General features: G+C 38.6%; 1 protein-coding gene across 1 annotated transcript in view; it reads left to right on the plus strand.

Moving 5' to 3' along the window:
• Positions 1-410: 410 nt before the first annotated feature.
• The window catches only part of GRIA3 (glutamate ionotropic receptor AMPA type subunit 3), a 246,832-nt gene continuing 224,591 nt past the window's right edge, over positions 411-22,651 (plus strand). Inside the window, exons 1-2 of the mRNA XM_069985508.1 lie at positions 411-501; positions 1,374-1,532. Of these exons, the coding sequence (XP_069841609.1) occupies positions 411-501; positions 1,374-1,532 (250 nt within the window). The remainder of the gene's footprint in view (positions 502-1,373; positions 1,533-22,651) is intronic.

Here is a 22,651-nt window from a genome sequence, read left to right on the forward strand (position 1 = left end):
CTTGTGAGCTTCTATCGATTCCATCTCCTTGTAGACAAATGCAGAGCTTGTGCTTTGCAGTCGTGTAGGGGCTGCAGTGAGGCTGAGCTCAACGATGCTGCTTTAACTCAACGTCAGATCAAGTTTGATCAATAACCCCCCTACTGGTCCAATTGGAAGAGCCTTATTCATCTGATCTCTCTCTCTCTTTTTTTTTTTTTTCCTCACTCCCTTTCTCTCTTCACCACCATCTTTGGGAAAAGTCCCCTTGATTTTCTATAGTGAGAAGGGGACAGAACTGCAGTGTGTGCAGCCAATGGAGCTGTCCATGGTGCTGCTGCTACTGCTGCTGCTGCTGTAGGAGAGGGAAGCTGCAAAGTGCTGAATGCCCGGGCTGTGACAGTTTCGTTTTAGAAATTAAGGCTGTGAAAATGGGACAAAACGAGCTGCAGACTGTCTTCCTATTGCTGCTAAGCCTTGCAGGCGAGACCTATGGAGGCTTCCCTAACACTATTAACATAGGTAAGTGACTGCATGCTGCTTGGAAGCACATATATCCTAGTATATGCAGATCTTGTATAGCCATGCATGCTCCCTGTACTGTATGCAGTGTGGTGCACAAGGCAGCAGCTTGCCTTCATACCCCTCAATGCATTGCATTACTAGGACATTGCCCAACTTCATGCACTGGATCCTGTGCTCTCATGTACAATACTATCATTATTGCATATATATTTAATGTATCATTTTTCAGCTTCCCATGACTGGATTGTTCTCTCCTCTCTGGAAATAGACAGAATGCAGATATAGAGGGCGATTAAGGCATACTGTACCCATAATAAGGGTTGAGTCACTGCAGCTTTTTATTAAAGTAGCAAAGCGCTTGCAGAGATCTATAGAGAGCTTGCTAGGGATTCAGCACACTGCAGAAAAGTTGTGTAGAGCAATGCTTCCTTCCCCCCAAAAAAAGCCAAGGAATTCATTTAGAGCCAGCTATTTGTACAGGGAAGGAGAGCATAATGGGCAGTATGTAAAGAAACACAGCCTTCCTTTCAGTCACATCTTGTACACTGCTGAATAGGTTTGCTCGTCTTGTTCTTGATGGAAGCTGTAGAAGAACTGGAGTCAGCAAATTGTATTAAAAGAAAGGCAGACACATTACAGCAGAAAGGAGCACTGCTGGGGCTTAGAGCATGTTAACCCCTTCAAGACAAAGGCTTCATGTTAGCAATAAAAGTATTTTATACTGAGTAGACTGGTCATGTAAGGATGTATTGTGTCTCACACATAAGTGCATTATGTCTAGGGGGATGAGTGTCATCCTCAGAGGTGGAAAAGTATACTTTTTTATATATGCTGATTTATTTTTTATTCCCCTTATTTTATGTTTTTAGGTGGACTTTTCATGAAAAACACAATTCAGGAACACAGTGCATTTTTATTTGCAGTTCAGCTGCACAACACCAACCAAAATAACACAGAGAGGCCCTTCCAGCTGTTTCACAATGTAGATCACTTAGACTCATCCAACAGCTTTTCTGTGACCAATGCCTGTAAGTATCTAAGCGTTGCTTCAAATCTTGAGTGTGCTTTCATTTGAGAAGTGTGCAGCAATAAAAAGCATGCTAGGCTTACTAAAAGTTTCCTTAGGAAGTAAGATATCTATGTGCTTTAAGATGAAATGTGTTGATGCTTCTCTAGCTTTTTAGTAGAATTGAGTTTTGGTCAGACTTGTGGTTATTGCAGTAACAAAGTGTTTTAATATGTTGGAAATGTCATTTTCATCTCACACATTGCATTATTGAGAAAAGTAACATGTAGTGTAAAGTATAGGAAATACCAAAATCTCACTGGCTGCCTCTTATTCCTTCCCCCGCTCTCTCTATTGCTGTCCCTGCATCTCTTTATCTTTTCCTATCTCCTTGGATTAGTCTCTCTCATCAATTGCTTTCTCTTTTCATCCGTATATTTGTGCGTTTTTACATCTCCTCCTGTCTCTCCTTCTCTTTTTCTTCTTCTTCTGTGATAATACCGAGCCACTGTTAAATATATGAACATCTAATGCAGCACTTTCAAAGTCTGGACATGAATTAACAATCATTGAGATCTGGTGCTCCCTGTCACATCATGAAAATACCTCATTGGCTGAGAACATAGTACTGTAGGATATGCTGGCGAATGCTCTAATTCTGAAGAATACCAAGACATCAGAGTTTTATTGCATAGTATTTAATGAGCTCTTCTCTGCAGTGCTCGCTTCGCTTCTGTGGGCCACATGAAATAATAAGTATGCTGGGGAAATAGATGTGTGTAGTGTTGCTGAACATAGTCCCCCAGGAGCAAATTTATATTAGGGTTTGTATAATGTAAGGCGTATGTATGTTTAGATTTTAACCGGAATAGAGACAGAACCTAGCCAGAGCTGTGGATGACTGTGCTGCAGTACCAGAGCTTATAATAAAAAACAGATGCTGGTCGGTTGGGATTCCTTACAATAGATCAAAGTTCTTGTTCCTGCTTCAAAGTCCAGTGGTGCAGGATGTTGTAATCTGCAGTAATAGTAATAGGGCCTTCCAGCCCCCCCCCCAACCCCAATACACTCATAGACTGATTAAGGGGCAGTGTATTTGTATACTATCTGATGATTTCTGGGCATTTCCTAGCATTTGGCAATTGGTTATTTTAAATTTATTTCCATTCAAACCTATTTTTCAATGGCAATTTAGCTATGAATAACTGATCTCTCCCATATAAGAAGTCACCCCTGGCTTCTTGTCATCGGCCCACGAATAATTATACTTTACCCATGTGGTAATGGTATTAAAAACATTCTGCTAAAGTTCACCCAGGTACTGAACGCCTACACATTATACAATCTATTGCTTCTTCTGCTGAATGAATGTCATTTCAATCAAACACTTTAGTTCCTTAATCCTTAATCAAAGTAATCCCTTCAAGAGGTTGGCTTTGTAACACCATTGCTCAAATATCAATGAATGGATTAAACCTAAATGCACAAAGCTCTTAGACGTAGTTTTCAGTAATTGATTTCAATCAACAATATTTCTTTATAGAAATAAAGGAAATTACACAATCCGACGCAATGTAACACATTGTGGCGTGTCATGGGAATTAACAAAAATGGACTTGTTGGGTGTTTGTAATGATGGTAACATCTGTATTTTTCTACATTGAATGTGCGGGTAGACCGTCAATGCTAAATGCCTTCTGAACCCAAATTAAAAACCCAAGTAGCAAGTAATGAATCAGTCAGGCTGAGCCAGAGCTGTTAGTAATAAAAATGTTCAGGTTGTCAGATCAAATGAAAACCAATAATTTCTCAAGTGTCAGAAAGCTTTTACCTTTTAATTCCAAAAAAAATTAAAGCCTTACCCAGCATGGAGCCATTGAACATGAAAAAGTGTATGTACTAAGCAAAGGGGAAGTGCCAAGTCATCAGTTTTAATTTTGCTCAGTAAATTGTATCAATATAAATTAATTTGTTTCATTTTGCTGTCGTTGGCTAAAAGATAAAAGAAAAAGGAGGCTTCATTCAGCACTAGCGAGGTCACTTATCCAGATGTGATTGACAGGACTGCTAGAATGATGTAGTTTGTTCACTTTATGCCTGTTAGAGGAAAACACTCTTCTCAAGATTTAGAGGACTCCTGCTTCCAAAGTGATGAGAGTGCCAAGAACGTCCTGCAGCGATGCCACAGAAAGCAGAACTGATACAATTTATGTCATTTTAGTCTTGGAGACGCTCTCTGTTTCTTGATAAATAACCCTCTTATCCCCATATGTATATAATGCAGCTGCTACAAAAGCTTTGTCCTTGAATTCCACAGTGGTCTAACCCGGCTTCACATTATAACTTAGTGGAATTAACTCTTTAGTGGATGTCTGTAATTCCATCTTCCATTAAGGCAAATGCAATTGGTGATATTGCTTCAGAAGCCACTTTAAAGTGTTACTCTACAAGGCCAACACCATGCAGGGCTTTCACAGATAGGTATATTGAACTCTGAAAATGAACTCCATTCTTTATCTTGCTATTCCAGTTGTTAATATGTTAGAACAGTAATATGAATTCAGTGAGTTTATTAAATCATTTCAATGTCCTTTGCTTTTAAATAAACTCACATATACCAAGAACACAAACACAAAAATATATGTGCAGGTGCATACACACAGACACCCACACAGTTACATGTTCATACACATGCAGAAAATATACATGGACACACTTATACAGACAGACACCCACACATAGACACACATAAAGACAGGCTATGTTCACACTAGGTAAAAAAAAACAACACGCTTTTGCTATTTAAAAAGACGTTGGTTTTTGCTGCAATTTTATTGACTTCAATACAATGCATAAAAATCAATGGAATGTCGGACGTCCAATGCACACAGTGTATTAAATAACGGACCTTGTCTGGGCAGACGTCAAAATAATCGTCATGACAATTATTTTCGGACGTCTTTGGCAAACTCTGGACATTAATTTTTAGTTGTTCACACACAGTTTTTGCTTTTTTAACCGTCCTTTCGCTGTTTTTACTGTTAAATTAAATGGATGCACCCAAAGGCCAATAAGTCCACCTAAATAATGTACCAACAGCTGTCACTGCACTGACAGGTGTCCAAACAGCAAAATTACAGCTGTCATTTTAACCCCAAAGATGTAATTTTTCTTTTAAAAAACGGGGAGGAAAAAATGTTGTGGGAACATAGCCATACACATACATAAAAACAGGCCCATATACACATACACACAGAAACCCACACAGTCACATAGAGACTCACACATTAACATGGAAACTCACACAATCACATATGTACATACATGCTTACTGTACATATACACGGACATACATATAAAGACTGCCACATACAGATACATATATAGACACATACACACACACATACAAAACAGATATATACACACAAACATACATCAATGGACACACGTATACAGACACCAACACATAGAGATAGAAATTGTCACATACATACAAAACACATGCATACACATATACACTGACACAACACACAGTCCTATATGTATATGCATATGCACACATACTCCTATACATAGACATACATATACAGACACTGACACATAGACACATATAGATACATACAGTACATACTGTAAACAGGTATTCATACAAATACATATGCGTACATACACAAACACACTGTATATCTATGGATACACAAATACATACAGACACCAACACACATGCATACTTATGTACATATATGCAGACACACACACTCTCGCTTCCCCCCTCCATAGTACAGAATGCTTCTCATAGTCAATGAAACGCTTATTTATTAAGATACATGATTTTGTCAATACTTTGCACTGATGTCATTTACAGACAATCAAGATGCATTGGATGCACAAGGCAGATAGAAAATGGTTTAAGTGAGTTATTGAAGCAATAATAGGGAAGGTGTTCCACTGCAGCTAACAACTCCCTGCAAGAATTAATATGAATTATGCTAAGGTTCCATAGATCAAAATTTATAGAAAGCAGCCACCTGTGTTTTTGTGCTATGCTGTTGTAGTGCATTCCACTACATCTCCTCAGCCTCTGCAGTGTCAGCTCATTAGCACACAGATCTCATATCCCCTCTCTGCACTGTCATTGCAAAAATTGCTGTTGTATGTATACCTTTACAGTCAGCTTTGCTCTTCAATTACGCTCTGTTTGCAAGTCACATTAAGGGGAAAGAAGCTCAAGAAAAACAAATGTAACCTTAGGGTTATTTGCTGTGGAATATTGCTAACAAAGCATTAGTACAAATCCTATTTTGTTCATTAACGTTGAGGATATAGGCAGATTAGCAAGTGGATCAGAAATGTACGTACAAGAATGGCTTCTTTCATCCAAAAAGAGTTGGCAAAGGGTTTTCAGTCTGCAGGGCACGTTTAGACGATGATGTCATATATCTTTGTCTTCATTTGCAGTTTCAGAATTAGCCATGAGCAAGTGACTGTAGGAAACTGCTCTATGAGTCTTTGGCTTGAATTTTGCAAATTATCAATATGAACCATAGGGTGAACATCTGTGTGGAGTTTATCTGTTGTTCCCATATTTGTGTGGGTTTCCTCTGGGTTTTCTAGCTTTCTCCTTTTCTTTAAAAAACATGAACTTGTGTTACATTTCCTTAGCATATGTATTTAAAATAAGGAAATGAAGATTGTGAGCCCCATTGAGTCATATAATATAGTTTACACAAAAGGGATTGTCCAGCAAAAAGCTTTTTCTTTAAAATCAACAGGTGTTAGAAAGTTATATAGATTTGTAAGTAGAGATGAGCGAACCTGGAGCATGCTCGAGTCGATCCGAACCCGACCTTTCGGCATTTGATTAGCGGTGGCTGCTGAAGTTGGATAAAGCCATAAGGCTATGTGGAAAACATGGATATAGTCATTGGCTGTATCCATGTTTTCCAGACAACCTTAGAGATTTATCCAAGTTCAGCAGCCACCGCTAATCAAATGGCGATCGTTTGGGTTCAGATCGACTCAAACCCTGAACCCGGTTCGCTTATCTCTATTTGTAATTTATTTCTATAAAAAAATCTCAAGTCTTCCCATGCTTATTAGCTGTTATATGTCATGCAGGAAATGTTGTTTTATTTTCAGTCTGACACGTTGCTCTCTGCTGATATCTCTGGCCCAGACAGGAACTGTCCAGAGCAGGAGAGGTTTTCTATGAGTTTCTGTCTCGGCCAGAGATGTCAGCAGAGAGTGCTGTGTCAGACTGAAAATAAATCAACATTTTCTGCATGACATACAGGAGCTAATAAGTATGGGAAGACTTGAGATATTTTAATAGAAATAAATTACAAATCTATATAACTTTCTGACATCAGTTGATCTGAGAGAAAAAGATTTTCACTGGACAACCCTTTAAGCCAAATCCAACAGAGATACAGCATATGGTGTTTCTTTAAAACATTCTATCCTTTATTTTTATTTGCTGTTGCGTATATAGCAGCAATATATTCCATAATGCCATGTCACACAATTTGCCCCTACTGAGGCTTACGATATGATTCTTCTAGTTATACACTTTAGAAACTGGGTAGAAAATATTTAGTAGAAAGCTGTTGCCTTTTTAATTCATTACAGAGACCCTTTCTACCTGAGCTGCATAAAAGAAATATTTGTAACCAATCATTACCTTGCTTTTCAATGACAAGGAAAACCCCTAAAAAGCTGTCTACAGAAGGGTGTGTCTTACTTTTATGAATAGATTTGAGTTTGCTTATTATCATTAATATTCCTTTTGTAGTTATTTACATAATTAATCCCTTAAAGAGTCACTGTCGTATTTTTTTTTTTGCAGAAATCAATAGTCCAGGCGATTTTAAGAAACTTTGTAATTGGGTTTATTAGCCAAATCTGCCATTATCTGCATGTAAAAAGCCTTTTCCCAGGTCCCCCCCTCCTTCCTCTTTTTCATCCACTCTGAAAAATCTGAAAATTGTGACTTGTTGCAGGAGACGTCCCCTGTCTGCTCTAGGGAGAGGGGAGGGGGGAGGAGGAAGGAGGGAGTTAGCCGGCAGCAGAAAGCAGATAACAGAGGATTACAGGCACTGAGCTGGGTGACAGCTGTAATCCGAGCTCAGACAGGTCACTGGTGATGGTCAGTAGAGATATCCCGTGAGGGATTTGTAGATTAACTCTTTGTTGTCCTGTTTTGGTCTTTTCTTTAGCTCTCTCCATAGGAGAACAATGAAGACAGGGGGGAGAGCTTCAAACTGCTTTTTCATGCTAAAAATGCATTTTTCGGATAATAAACCCAATTACAAAGTTTCTTAAAATCGCCTGGACTATTGATTTCTGCAAAAAAAAAAAATCACGACAGTGACACTTTAAGGACAGAGACTAAAATGACCGTGACAATATTCAATTTTGTATTTAGTTTTTTTCCTCCTCGCCCTCTATAACTCTCTTATTTTTCCATCTACAGGGCCATGTAAGAGCTTATTTGTTTGTTTTAAAGAACAAGTGTACTTTGTAATGGTGTCTTTCAATGTACCATGAAATGACTGACGAAACCCCCCAAAATATCTTTTATGGGGTCACATTGGGGTGCAGTTCTGCAAATTTTGAGCGGTTCTGTGTTCACGTAATGCACTTTACGATAAAACTGACATGATATCTTTATTCTATAGGTCAGTCTGAATACAGCGATAGGCGCGTTTATATAGCTTTTCTAATGTTTTACCGTTTTTGGCATAATTATAATTAAATTGGTATGATCAAAATGGCACTATTGTGACTCTTACAACGCTTTTCTTGTTTCACCTAAAGGGCTGTATGGGGCATCATTTTTTTCTGCCATGATCTCTAGTTTTTATTAGCACTGTATTTGTGTGGATTTGTGTAGATTGTGTATTTGTGTAGTTGCTGATGGCAGCAAGGCCTCACACTCTGTGAAGCAAGCTCAGCTCCTATGCTCACAGCATCAAATGTGTAGAATTTTTTCCCAAAAAATCAATGCTTTTTAGTAAAATGGGGATTTTTGTAAGTTTTTACATTTTTTAAAATGTGACCCATCTCAAGATACATTGCACTCTGTAGTTCAGTGAATTATGAATACCTTCTACTGAGATACAGCTTATAAAACTCTGTCTCTGACAGGACCTAACATACATGGAAGAGGCTTACATACATGGGAGACTTGGGGCCTGTGTTAGATTTCTAGATACATTCCTAGGAAATTATGTGGTCCCTGGTGGTCTGAGAGGGATACTCCCTCACTCTGTCTAACCACCTAGATTCAGAGATTCCAGAAACATCTAGGAGGTTAATAATTGGGATTAGAGAGCTTGGATCTTGGTCTTTGAAACAGGACACCAACTTTTTATAACCTGCTTCTGTTGATGATGCTGCAGACATAATTCTTGAGTTTGAACCATCCAAGATGTGTATGTCACTTGCAATCTCGATGTAAAGTTGTGTGATTTTCCAGTAAGAAGTTTAGCCATCATAGATGGACAGTCAAGAGTCTATAACCCACAATCTATTTGTGCCTGATTCTTCTATGGTTTGTGGTTTCATGACATAGGTTTCCATAGGGAAGATCCTTTTCCCCAAAGGGGTTTTGTGCCTGGTCAAGTTATCAAATTTCTGAAGAGTGTTTTATTGCACCATAAGTAGTTAGAAAATACTTTTGCAGACTTTGTAAAAAGGAAGGGACATGGAGTTGGATTGTTTTTATTGCATATAGAATTTTTGACAAAAAATAGTCTTGAGGACAAATACATAACTCATGTAGTGTAATTACTAATAGTACTGACTTATAGTATGATATACCCCTAACAGGAAGTTGAAAATGAAAGAACTACATAATGGGTAGTGTCTCAAACTCCCCAGCATTTTACTCCTTCCTGAGAAAATACAACATCTGCTGTCTCAGGAGGCCTGGATGGATAATATCTCCAGGAAATGCATGTGTGCATAAGCCATGCTGCCATGTGCTGATCAGTACCGCAGGCAGAAGAGCAGACAAGGAATGATACAGCAGCTTTTCCCAACTTACCCAACTTTTCCCAACTCATACAGGAAGGGTTACAGACACATAAAAGAAATGGATTTTTGGGGGATTTCAGAACTGGGGCACATAGGAAAGCAATACTATATGTTTCTGAAGCATTTGTGCTATTTTTACCTGATGTCAGAATACCCCTTTTTAAAGGTAGGCAATTGAAATGGGAAGTTGTTTTGTGTGGTCTAGGTGTGATTTCTAGCACTTCTGATATTTGAATGGTCTCCATACTTAGAAAATATTTGCTGCAAGCTTATGGAAAGTCTGTGTGGAATTGCATATAATAATCATGACGTCATCTGCGTAGGCATCTGTTCTGTGAGTGTGATGTCTAACACAAAAACCATGGATCTCAGACACTTCTCTTATTGTTTGAATGAATGGTTCAAGGGAAAGCAGGAATAAAATAGGCGAGAGTGGGCGTCCTTGTCAGGTTTTGTGGAGAATATTAAATGGTTGAGAAAGGGAATATATAGCGAGTTTTGTGTTCATAGAGAGAATTGCATCTACATATAAGAAGGTAAAGTTATCATTATAAAAAAAATCGAAACCATCTAATCAAAGTCCAGTCCACCCTGTCAATGGCTTTCTCCATATCTGGGCCTAAATGAACTCATTGATGCTTGTAATATATAAAGGTTTGTGATAGAAGTAAGGCGTGCATGGCATTATCCTGCCCCTCCTTACCTGCAAGAAACCCAGCTTCCTATAGTTAGATGTGACCATATTATATTGTCCAGTCTCTGTGCTAATAATCCAGTGAAAAATGTAGATCTCTGTTGGCATTGCAAAGCTAAAACCTAGTCTCTTATATCTGGTGGTACTGCAGATTGGTTGAACCAATTCAATCTTAAATATATTGATCAGCAAATGCTATATTTAAGGTAAAACTATACTTTGACCAAGGATTAATTCTCCTTCAAGCTCCCTATGCAGACAAATATTCTTGGCATTCACTTAGCAGCTGCCCAAAAACTGATCCCCTTAAAATGACATTTAGTAGAAATATTTTCAGTTGTGGACTCCATGGACACACAGGCTGCATTAAACGTGTGTTCTTTGGCTGATGGGGCCGTTCTGACATTAAGAAGAATCTTCATCCACTAGTCAAAGTGTGCATCAGAGTTATTGTGGGTTGTAGCCTGATCTAAAGAGTTAGTTTTTCAAGTTGTCTTTGAAGGTCTTGATGGTGGCTGACAACCAGATGTGTTGCGGTAGTGAGTCAGTTGCATGAGGTACAAACATGGGAGGAGCCTAAACTGAGGTCTTGTCGTAATTGGAGGTTGTGTGAGGGACGGTAACAGTATATCAAGTCAGATATGTATGGGAGACAGTTTGTGGATGGCTTTTTATGTCATGGTTAACAATTAAAAGGAAAACTAGGCAGAGGCAGAGACAGAGTAAGGGGAGAGAGGTTCAGATTTGTCCATGTTGAGTTTAGAAAGCCGGAAGAGAAAATGAAAGATTTATCAGATAAACAATCTGGGATCATAGATAACAGAGAGGTGATATCCAGACCAGAGAGATTTGAGTCATTGGCACAAAAAGAAATTGAGTGTCATTAGCATAGAGATGGTACTAGAAACCGTGGGATTTTATCATGTGTCCTAGGCCAAAAGTATACAGTAGATTGCGAAGCAGAGATTTGTAGCTAGAATTAATGGGGCCCTGGCATGTTTTTCATACTACCAGCTTGGAGAATGAATGCTGGGGGACTGCGCTGGGGCCTGGTGAGAATGGGTGTGGGGGGCCTTCTGTGGCTGGAGGTGCAACGCAATGGTTTCTTGCTCTGTCAGTCAGAATACCACACCATTTAACTGTGAGCGGTCATCACAAGTACTGACAGTTAAAGCACCGGGGTGCCCGCTCCCTGTAGTAGTGACATGGCCTACCTTAATGGTAGCTACGCCACTGTAGAGAAGAGAAGAGGCCCTAGGACAGAGCTGCATGACTAGACAAAACATCACTACATGTGTAAGTGTGTAAAATTTTCTACAAGGTCATCAACCCCTTTAAGATCTGTACAAAAAATATTGAATATTGAATACCCTGGCCTGTCTTCAATACTATATGACCCCATTCACTTTAAGTTTTTACTGTCACTGCTATGTACAGTATAAGAATACCATCAATCAAAAATGTTTTGAGTTTAACTGTGGCATATCTGGGCATAACCATGTCTAATAGGCCAAACATAGGCTACTTGAATATAAATATATATATATATATATATATATATATATATATATATATATATATAATAGCCATCTGACTGAACTGTATTTGTTATTTGTGAGGCTCGCTGAGCAGTCTTCTCTTGCATAATGTGCCACTTGCAGAAGCCTAAAAATAGATTTTAGCAGATTTTATATAAAAGTGATCATTTCAAATTCTCTATCTCTTGAGAGATGTGTTTCAAGACTGAAAACTCAGTAGTCTGCAAATAATGTCTCTTGGGGGGATCTAAGGTCTTTCTTTTGAGAAGGCTTGGTGAGCATGCACAACGATGAGGTCAGGAGGCTCCACTAGATGGAAGATGTTAGCAAAGGCCTCTGCTAGCACTTTTTGGAGAGTTTCAAAGGAAATTGATTCTAGAAAGCTCCTCATATTGTTGAGTTTGTTTCTACTTATAAGGCTATGTTCACAGTGCGTAAAATAACGGCCGTTTTCAACGGCCGTTATTTTGAGGCCAGAACAACGGCTGTAGAATTACTATCGTACGGGCTAGTCGTGAAACTATGTTTAATTTTGATTCCTAGCATGAATATAAACGGGATGAAACAGGTCATTTAATTTAAATACTGCGCCGAGCCCGAGAAACCACTCAGAAATTTTTTTACATCAAAATCAAGTTTAATTTGGCAGATATAAGTTTTACGTTTGCGGCCGCATTTAAATCCACGGCCGTTGTTGCAGTATTACCAGGCGGAAATAATTGACATGTTCATTTTTCACGGGGCCGTATAAACAACGGCCGTTATCTGATACTTAGTGTGAATTCAATGGCCGTAGTTACATTGCATTGCAGTGATTATAGGGAATCTCAAAACAACGGCTGTAGTTTTGCACCGCGGACAACGGCCGTTATTTTACATAGTGTGAACATAGCCTTAGGGTCTTTCGGTATCTCACAATTGATGTTCAGATTAGTCTCATGGTGAATTATGGCTGTAGAGGCATCTAAACCATGTTCTTTAACAGAACTGGTCAAGTTTTCCAGGAACTCTATTGCCAATTCATCTTAAAGCATTAGGGCTTATTCCCACGTTCTGTGAAACATGGATGGCACACACGGAGAAGCCCTGTAGTGGATCAATATCATGCCAGGAGTAGGGAAAGTGAATATTCTCAGCACTGTAACGGTACAGCTGCCTGGCAGTAGTCTGAGGAGGGAAGATCAACTACACAGTTCCCCCAGCTGTATCTCATTTTCAGTGAGGGTCTAGATATCCAGATCCTGACTATTGAAAACTTGTTTGTTTGTTTTTTAAATTTAAAGTAGCGGTTTAAGGGTGTTTTTTATGTCATATAGATGATATATACTATGGGCTCCATGGCTTTTTATCAATATACATTTTATAAAGGTATATGAGACTGGGAGGTCTGTCTGATTAATAGTTGTCTAAGTTTCAAAGGGAGATAAGCTAAGGGTGGCTGCCATTTTATTCTCATGTGCCAGATTCAGTACCCTTCTTTTTAATGAACTTCTGATTGTGTTGAACAAGTTTCGAATGTGATTGAAGATAAAACACCCTTTTTATTTACACAGAAATTCTGCCCATCCATTAGCAGGTGTTTGCCTATAACTTTCCTGCAATTTCCATATTTGTCAGGTTGAAGTTATGTTTTTTTTGTGTTTTTTTGCTTGTTTGTTTGTTTTGTCACATTTTTATCCTATATATGCTCTGCCTTATGGTGCGTTTACACAGAGAGATTTATCTGACAAATCTTTGAAGCCGAAACCAGGAACAGACTATAGAGAACAGGTCATTAAAGAAAGACTGGGATCTATCCCATTTTCAAATCTATTCCTGGCTTTGGCTTAAAAAATCTGTCAGATAAATCTCTCTGTGTAAACACACCATTAGACCTGTATGTAATGAGACTTATTGGAATACGAGCACATATTTAGGCTATGTTCACACAGCGTACTTTTTGTGAAAAGAAGGGCCCTTTCTTATTATAATGCAATGATTAGCATTTTTGGAGTGCCAAATAAAGGCTGTTGTTTATATTTAGTGAAAGCATAGCCGGCAACCTGGGGATCACCAATGGTATGATACAGGGTTGTTCCCTGTCTCCACTAATATTTATAATCTCAATGGGACCCCTAGCACAAGCTGTACGATAAGACTCTGCCATTCATGGGGTGGTCATAGCGAATAGAACTCACAATGTGATTCTGTCCCTCACTAGCCCCTCCAGATCATTGCCTAGGGTGATGCATTTAATTGAAGAGTTTGGGAGGATCTCTTATTACCATCTCAATGCCTAAAAAACTCAAGCTGTGCCCTTGAACTTAGCATCCATCCTAGTGGCGTATTTTAAGGCCCAATATCATTTTGATTGGAAAGAGGGGGAAATTTCTAATCTTGCGATTATCCTGTTGGTAAGATACAAGTTCTTATATAGACATAACTTTGAGCCTGTCTTGGCAGATATCTCAAAGGAGGCTTCAACTTCATTTGTGTCAGACATATCTCAGATATGGAGAGTGGCGACGTTCAAGATGTTCTTACTTCCCAAGTTCCTGTATCTTTTTAATACCCTTCCTATAGCTGTCTCACAGTCTTTCTTTGTCCAGGCCCAAAGAGTAGTTTCTAACTTTGTTTGGAAAGGCACTAAGCCCCGTATATTGGTTGCTATCTTGGGCATACATAGATATGCAGGTGGCTTAGGCGTACCCAACTTAAAAGGGTATTATACAGCGGTGTTGTTATCACACATCAAATACTGGTGGACAGGACGAGGGAATATGCCTTGGAAACATATAGAAAACTACTCTCTGTGCCAATATATGTTGATACATGCTCTACTTTCTCCTTTCTGGCAAGTGAATCAGCCAAGTTGCTCGAATTCTCTCGTGCTCACCACTCAAAAGGTATGGATAGACCACCATAAACATGTAGGAGCTCAGACAGACTTCCAGATGGTTAATGTCCCTATTTCATTTTTGCAAACCCTGATTCCTGAACTTGATTTGAAGTTGTGGAGGGAGACGAGGATAAGCACTGTGTCAAATCTGACAAAGGATGGGGGTCTTCAGACTTTGCTCTTCCCCAAAGAGATTTTTATAAATTTTTACAAATACGCAATCTTTTGGCCCATTGGTAGAGGACGACTATTCGAGCAAACTGGTTTATATTTGTCTACCATAACACGAATGTCAAAGGCATTAGACCACTCTATGAAAAGATATGTGATAACGTGATGTTTACTAAAATGCATCCTTTTTGGATGTGGGAGAGGGAGTTACAAGTAACCTATACAGGGGCACAATGGACCCGAACCTTTAAGATGGTACATAGGTTTTTCAAGTGTACAGCCCTTGTGGAGGCAGCAATTAAAACATATTTGCATTGGTATTTTACCCCGCGAAGATTAGCTCATATGTACCCTGTGTCGTCAGCTGAGTATTGGAGAAAGTGTGGAGAAGCAGGGTCCTTATTACATATAATGTGGACGTGCCCTAAAATTTTGTCGTATTGGGCGGACAATAAAAGGGTGATATTTTCATTATTACAGAATAGTTTCCAATGGTCCCTCCAATTAGTGTTAATTATGGACATAGGGGGAGATTTATCAAAAAGTGTAAAATTTAGACTGGTGCAAACTAGCCACAGCAGCCAATCACAGCTCATCTTTCCTTTCACCAGAGCTGGAAGCTGAGCTGTGATTGGTTGCTGTGGGCAGTTTGCACCAGTCTAAATTTTACACCCTTTGATAAATCTCCCCCTTAGAGTTGATACCAGAAACCTACAGAGCCTTCATGTGTCAGATATTCATTATTGGTAAACTAGCCCTTTCTAGATCCTGGAAAATGGGGGAGATACCCTTTATGGCAGAGGTGAACCACATGGTTAATATCACATGTGTGTATGAAAAGCTTATTTCACAGGGTAAGGTGCAATATGAAGCATTTCATAAAAAATTGAGGTTATGGTTATTATCGAGTCATTGTAAACTCCCCTCGTGAGAGCATCGTGATATGGCAAGACTTGCACTGAGAGGTTAGGGTCTGCAGTCCTAAAAAAATTTACTTTACTCTACTGATGGTTTGTGATTGGGCTTGCATAATGCTGATCACTAAACTGTATTGCCCTTTTTGTTTCTTCTTTTGTCACTACTGAGATACGGAGATGGGTTTTTGTAACTCCAGTGCATTTGTTCCATTTAGTTTTCCATTACAGTTTAATGGCTAGGTTTCTTTTTTGGCTTTCCAACTTAGTGGTATTGTTTTAGTATCCGATTGCTCTTTTTGATGACTTTGCTATTACACATGTAATACACTTTGTAAAACTTTAATAAATGAATGTTTGACCCAGTCTTTTGCAGCTATTTTCTTAGGGGTTTTCTAGTGCAGTAGTACATTTCTTTAAATTTAAAAATCCATAAAGCAGTTTTCTAGGCAGTGAGGGTATTTTGACATTGTTCAAGGGCTGCATGGAACATAGCCCTCCACACTGCTGCTGTTTTCCTAAGTGTTGAGTCCCCACTGTCCTCGTCTTCCTGGTTCCTGTAACATGCCATGTAGATAGAATTACCCACTCTGCCAATAAGAATAGAACTGCCCTCTCTGCTGAACTGCCAGCTCTGACTATGAGTTGTAGGGTGCCACAACAGTTATGGGGTAAAGCAGATGTCCCAGGGTTTGCTGTGAGACTTTGCTTGTTAAATGCCAGAAATAGGATGTAATAATTTAACTCACCCATAGGCAATTATGTATTTACTAAACTTAGTATTTAGAATTTAGTATTATACTAGTAATTTTTAGTATACTAGTATAGTATTCCTTCATAAAACATACATATTTGGCACAACTGCATTGTAATTACCCATAAAATAAAGTCAACATGTTCTTTTAACTTCATGGTAAACCATAATTAATAAGTGCTAAGTGAATTGCTGAGCTTTTTACATTTTTTAATTGCTTGTTTTTTTTTTTTTTTTTTTGCAGGAACAACTTCATTTTGTTCTGACCCCTAAACATATAATTTTTAATTTTTCTGTCTTTGTAGTTGTATGACAGATAAAATTTTGTGCCAGGATTTATACTTTTTATTGGTACCAGAATTGCAAAGATGGAATTTTCTGACCACATTCTAATACATATTTTGTGTGATTTGTTGTGGCTGGAGCGCGCATCCAACTTAGGCAGCCACCACTATTAAAATAGCACAAGCTCAGGTTAATCCCTTTGTAAACAAATTAAAATTTTTCAACTGTGCCGATAAATACAGATTCACTTTAAGTTCCCTACAGGACTATTATAAGCAATCTATAGATTGCCTATGTTGATCAATGCATAGATTAATTAGATCAGTGTGTGAGAAAAAGAGAGAAAGTTGTTACTAATTTATTATTAATGACAATGTATCTAATCTGCTTGCCTGTGGCATACATGATTATATGCATTTCGCCTATAGCAAACCATGAAGGGATTTCCAGGATTAGAAATAAAGAATCTGTTTTTCTCCAGAAACAGCTTCACATCTGTCCAGGGGCTCTGAACAGATGTGTAAAAAAATAAACCATTTTTTAGAAGAAACAGACCTAGTCATGCATATTCGACACTATCAGCCTAATTCTTGATATTTGAAGTCTGTCTCTATTTGGCCACTAGTTTGACATTGTCAGTCATACTGTAACAGAACAGTAACCTTTTCTGTGTGTGAAATGTAGATGTCCTTAAACTGGAAATATTTAATAATTCATGGCTGCAAGGTCATCATGAAGTGTGCTTGACACACAATTCTCCCTTTACATCTACCAGTCCACCTTGCTTAAAGAGGGGGTATATTCTATACAATCGTTTTACCACTCAGGCTTTAAAATTTCACTCCAGATCCTGCAGACAAGTACACGCTGTATTCACTAATGCTGGAGTGCTGATATTCCAAGTTAACTTTTTTTTTTCCAGTATGCATTTACTTTTCTACTATAAAGGAACTGTGCCAAAGGCTACAATAAGATTTAATATGGAGCAGGGAAATTGTGTTTTCAGCATTGGTTCAGTGTATCTAAAAAGACATTACTCTGCTGATAACATTCAATGTATAAAAAAAATGTATTATGCATTGCAGCAGTGGGCCTAGCTTTTCCTCAGATGTTAATTGGAAAAATAAATTTAAAGCATTAGTAATTAGCAGATTAAGCTGCCAAGCCATGTATTTAACTGAAGCATGCTCATTTGCTTCTACATTGAACTACCCTACCTTCTGCCATGTTTATCATGTTGGCGCACAGGAACAAAATGAGCACCGCCACTGGGCAGAGGGAATGAAACACGGTGTTTAGACCATTATGCTGGACATGAAATATCTCTATAACCCTACATTCCTACCCTGTTCATGAATTATTTACTGCTTCTAAGAAATCCATAATAATAAAAAAAAATCCTCATAGTTCACATAAGGCTTTCCTCGAGGTACATATCCAATTTCATCTCCAATTTCATTACTAAATTTGCAGAAGTGAATAACAACTCCCATAGGAGACATATTCCATAGTCTGATCAGTCTTTAGGTTACATGGCACATTTCACTGAGTTACTTTTCTATTGCCTTGCTTTTTAAGTCTGGAGTGCCTAAAGTTTTATGGTTGGTGGTGTTACTGAAAAATGAAGACTTTTTAAAACTATTTTTTAAGGATTAGACACAGAATAACAGGCATTGGCAGGTTATAATGTAGGTGGTTTGGGTGGCCATCCAGGGCCACATATGTCCAAACCACCCACATCAAGTGATGGAAAAAAACAAAAACAACTTCCTTCCCACACACTCCCCTGTTGCTCTACTGGCACTGTCCTCTTCTGTCTATTGGCACGAGCACCGTACAGTATAGACGCTGTCTGCACCAGAAGCCCTGTCTGTCAGTGCTCTGCAATTGAAGGAGCAATGACAGGTGGCTGGGACTTCCAAAGCAGGGAGCGTCTGTAACACATGCTGCTTGTACCAGAAGATAGACGAGGACAGTGCGCACCAGTAGAGTTGCAGCAACGGGGAAGTTGTTTTTATTTTTGTTTTCCATCATTTATTTAGATCATGGGGGCCATCCAATTAAGGGGAGCTGCACAGGGAACCATCTGCTGAAGAGGGAAAAACCTAAAAAGGGGCCCATCTACTAAAGGGCACTTACAAAGGGGGTCATCTGCTGTAGAGGGAACTACCCACAGAGGGGGCATCTGCTGAAGGGGGGCTACCTACATAGGCGGCCATCTACTATAGAGAACCTACACAGGGGCCATCTACAATAGGGGGACTACACAGGGGGCTATCTACTATAAAGAACATAAACAGGGGGCCATTTACTAAAGGAGGACTACACATTGGGCCATCTACTATTGGGGATCCACACAGGGTGCCATCTAATATAAGGGATCTACACAGGGGACAAACTGCTGAAGAGGGGAGTACGTACATATGGGCCCTACACAGGGGGACATCTACTATAGAGGACCTATACAGGAGGACAACTACTATAAGGTGACTACATAGAGGGCCATCTACTATATAGGACATACACAAATGGCCATCTACTAAAGGGGACTACACAGGGGGCCATCTACTATAGAGGAACTATATAGGGGTTCATCTACTTTAGGGTCCGTCTACTACATAAAGGGACGTTATTTGAAGAAAAAAAAACAGACTTTTATTCCAATGAAAGCATGCTCAAAGTGAGGCGACACAGGCACACTCATGAGCTCTAAGGTTCCATCAGTGTACCTAAACAGTTACTACCTATGGAGTACAAGCAGTGGAGTAGCAGTGATTGTAGTTATATAATGCAGACCCTACCAGTTATAGAAAGTACAGTCAAAATAAAAATGTTTCTTATAGGAATATACAGAGATTGTAGTTCCATCCCTCCTTATCCAGGAACCAAAGAGGCAAATAGCTGGGTCTAAAGGTACAGGCATAAATTATAATTATTTTATTTGAATAGCACCAACTTATTCCATAGTACTATTCAATAGCTTGTCATTGCTCAAATTAGTACCTGTCCCCATTAGGGATCTAAATTCCCCATCTGTTTGGTTTGGATGGGAAAAAAACATGCAAACACAGGGAGAACATGTTGTCCTTGTTGTAAAATGTAGGCAAGGCAAGCTTGCACCATTCCACCCCACCAATCCTGCACCATGTACGGCACAGAATTATAGGAGGTTAAAAAGAAATTGTTAATGGAAAAAGGGGGTTCAATTTGAGGTTAGTTGAGGGAAATATTAGAAACAATACTATTTTAGGCAACAATGCTAACCACTGAGCCACCCTTTATGGGAAGAAATATATTGCAGTTTTCAGGTTAAAATTTTCATGTTGCCAGTAAAATAGGATTAAATTTGCTTTTCAGATATGCTATTCCAAACATATAGTTTGGAAGCCAGAAGCATATGTCAGAACTGCGTCTTGCTAATACGGTGAAATACTATAATTAGACTGCATGGGTGAATGTCAAAGTATATAAAAGGCTTTTTGAAATGTATGTAAATAAGGTTTTATAACTTCCAATGTCCTTAGTTTGCTGTACTATAAGTGAAGGAGATTTGTATTTACATTCAGGGTTTGAAAACCCGGTCTAAATCATGTGCTTGTCACTGAGGTGCCCAGAGCAAGTTATTAGAAATGGAAGCGCAAATACACTAAGGTGGTTATCCAGCAAGAACATTCTCCTTTCTAAAACCTTGGTGATCAGCTAACCACTGGATATCCAGTGATAAGGACTAGCAGTTGTATGTTTTCCCTACACATAGAAATGCATTATTACATAGCTTTCATCTGGAGTTAAGGGAAGGCCAGGCGGCTAAATAACGTCGGTTATTTTACACTCAAAATGACGGACGTCAATTTAAACGGAGCTGAAAAAACATTGTGTGTGAACAAAGCCAAAGGATGTCTTAGAGCTGGAAAAAGTATAAAGACGGGCAACTAAACTAACAAGGGGAATGGAGTATCTTAGTTTTGAGGAAAGGTTAAAATAAGATTGATATAAGTGGCCCCTTCAAGTAATATGTGGCAAAAACAGCGGAGGGCTTCAAAAGAGGCTTAGACAAGTTCTTAGACCAAAAAAACATAAATACATATGTATAGAACCTACTCATCATCCGCCCCCTTCCCCTCACCCATCCCCTCCTTGTATATCCCCCTTCCCTCATCCATCCTCTCCTTGCTTGAACTTGATGGACATGTGTCTTTTTTCAACAGTACTAACTACGTAACATGTAGTAGTATATAACATTGAAGTGCATGATAAACCAGGTAAAACTTAGGAAAAGCATATTTTTGGTAGTAGAAAATGTAGTAAAGAAGGCTTAGGCTTAGTTGCCAGAAAAAAAACTGCAAGTCGCAAGATTATTTTACAAAATAGATGGTAAAGTAGAAAATGTGGAAAAAAAATTACCAAATATTCCATAAAATATATGTTAAACATAAAAAATAAAACAAGATCACGTTGTGATGTCAGAAAGTAAATTGAAGACTGCATATTGTGCAACTCAGGGTCCTTTTTTGACATACAGTACGCAGAGCGAGTTCTTTAACAATTATACTAGCCCAGCTGGGGAACTCCCTCTGTGATATTGATTTGATATCTTCTATTAGGGGTAGTACATAGGGTACTTTAACATCTTTCGATGGTTATGCATCTTTAATCACATGAATTCCTTGAGCAGTAAATGTTTTCAGGGTCATGCTGTGCCCATACTTAACTGTCTCTGTCTCAGATGTAACATTTCCATAGTTATACGGGTCCATACTTATGGCTAATGTGGTTTTTCAATGACTGTATACTTCCTTACTAATCCATACAGTATTTCAGAAGTAACTCAGGGATTCCCCACAGTTGTATTAAAATAAATGAATAACAGCACATTTCATTCAGGCACAGCATTCAGCTGCCATGCAATGTTTCCAATAATGCTCCTCACCACCTTGGTAATCTGAGTCTGATTCTTTTTAACTGAAACATTAGGCAACTTATTTATATAAACCTAGATTACCTCTATGAATAAACATTTCTAAGCTATTATGTGCAGAGTACCACATTAAAGGTGTTATCCAGTGCTACAGAAACATGGCCACTTTTGCATCACTCTTGTCTTCAGATTGGGTGGGGTTTGAAACTCAGTTCCATTGAAGTGAACTGGAGATAATAGTGGGGCAAAAGTGGCCATGTTTTTGTAGCGCTAAATAACCCCTTTTAAGTATGTATGAGTTCTTCCGTTCTCCTGCACCCCCATCAAAGGACCCATCCTGTGTTCGATATTGTATTGAAATAAATCTACCATTGTGACTTTTTCCCCTCAATTTTTGTGCATATTATTGAGGGCAGCTATCTTGTATGAATTGTTTAAACAGCATTTGGAGATGTAATTCACAGCCAGCTTCATAAATATAAGCAGAGTAGTTTACATTAGACCCTAGTCACCAGAATGGGAATGTTTTCTAGGCATGCTCTGTCCCCTGTGCGAAGATCATGAAACAGGGATAGGGAAAGGCTGACCGTTACCTATTGGAAATGTTAGCAGATCCTTTGTTATCTATATACAGGTTTCTTCTTTCAATGTAATCCTGCTTGTAATGATAAGGATAGCATGGCTAGAAACTTTTCTCTGCAGAACATCAAGTATTAGCTTATTGTTATTAGGCTTAGTTGCCAGAAAAAAAACTGCAAGTCTCAAGATTATTTTACAAAATAGATGGTAAAGTAGAAAATGTGGAAAAAAAATTACCAAATATTCCATAAAATATATGTTAAACATAAAAAATAAAACAAGATCACGTTGTGATGTCAGAAAGTAAATTGAAGACTGCATATTGTGCAACTCAGGGTCCTTTTTTGACATACAGTACGCAGAGCGAGTTCTT

The sequence above is a fragment of the Dendropsophus ebraccatus genome, chromosome 10, assembly GCF_027789765.1.
Source record: "Dendropsophus ebraccatus isolate aDenEbr1 chromosome 10, aDenEbr1.pat, whole genome shotgun sequence".
In the NCBI taxonomy this organism is placed as follows: Eukaryota; Metazoa; Chordata; class Amphibia; order Anura; family Hylidae; genus Dendropsophus; species Dendropsophus ebraccatus.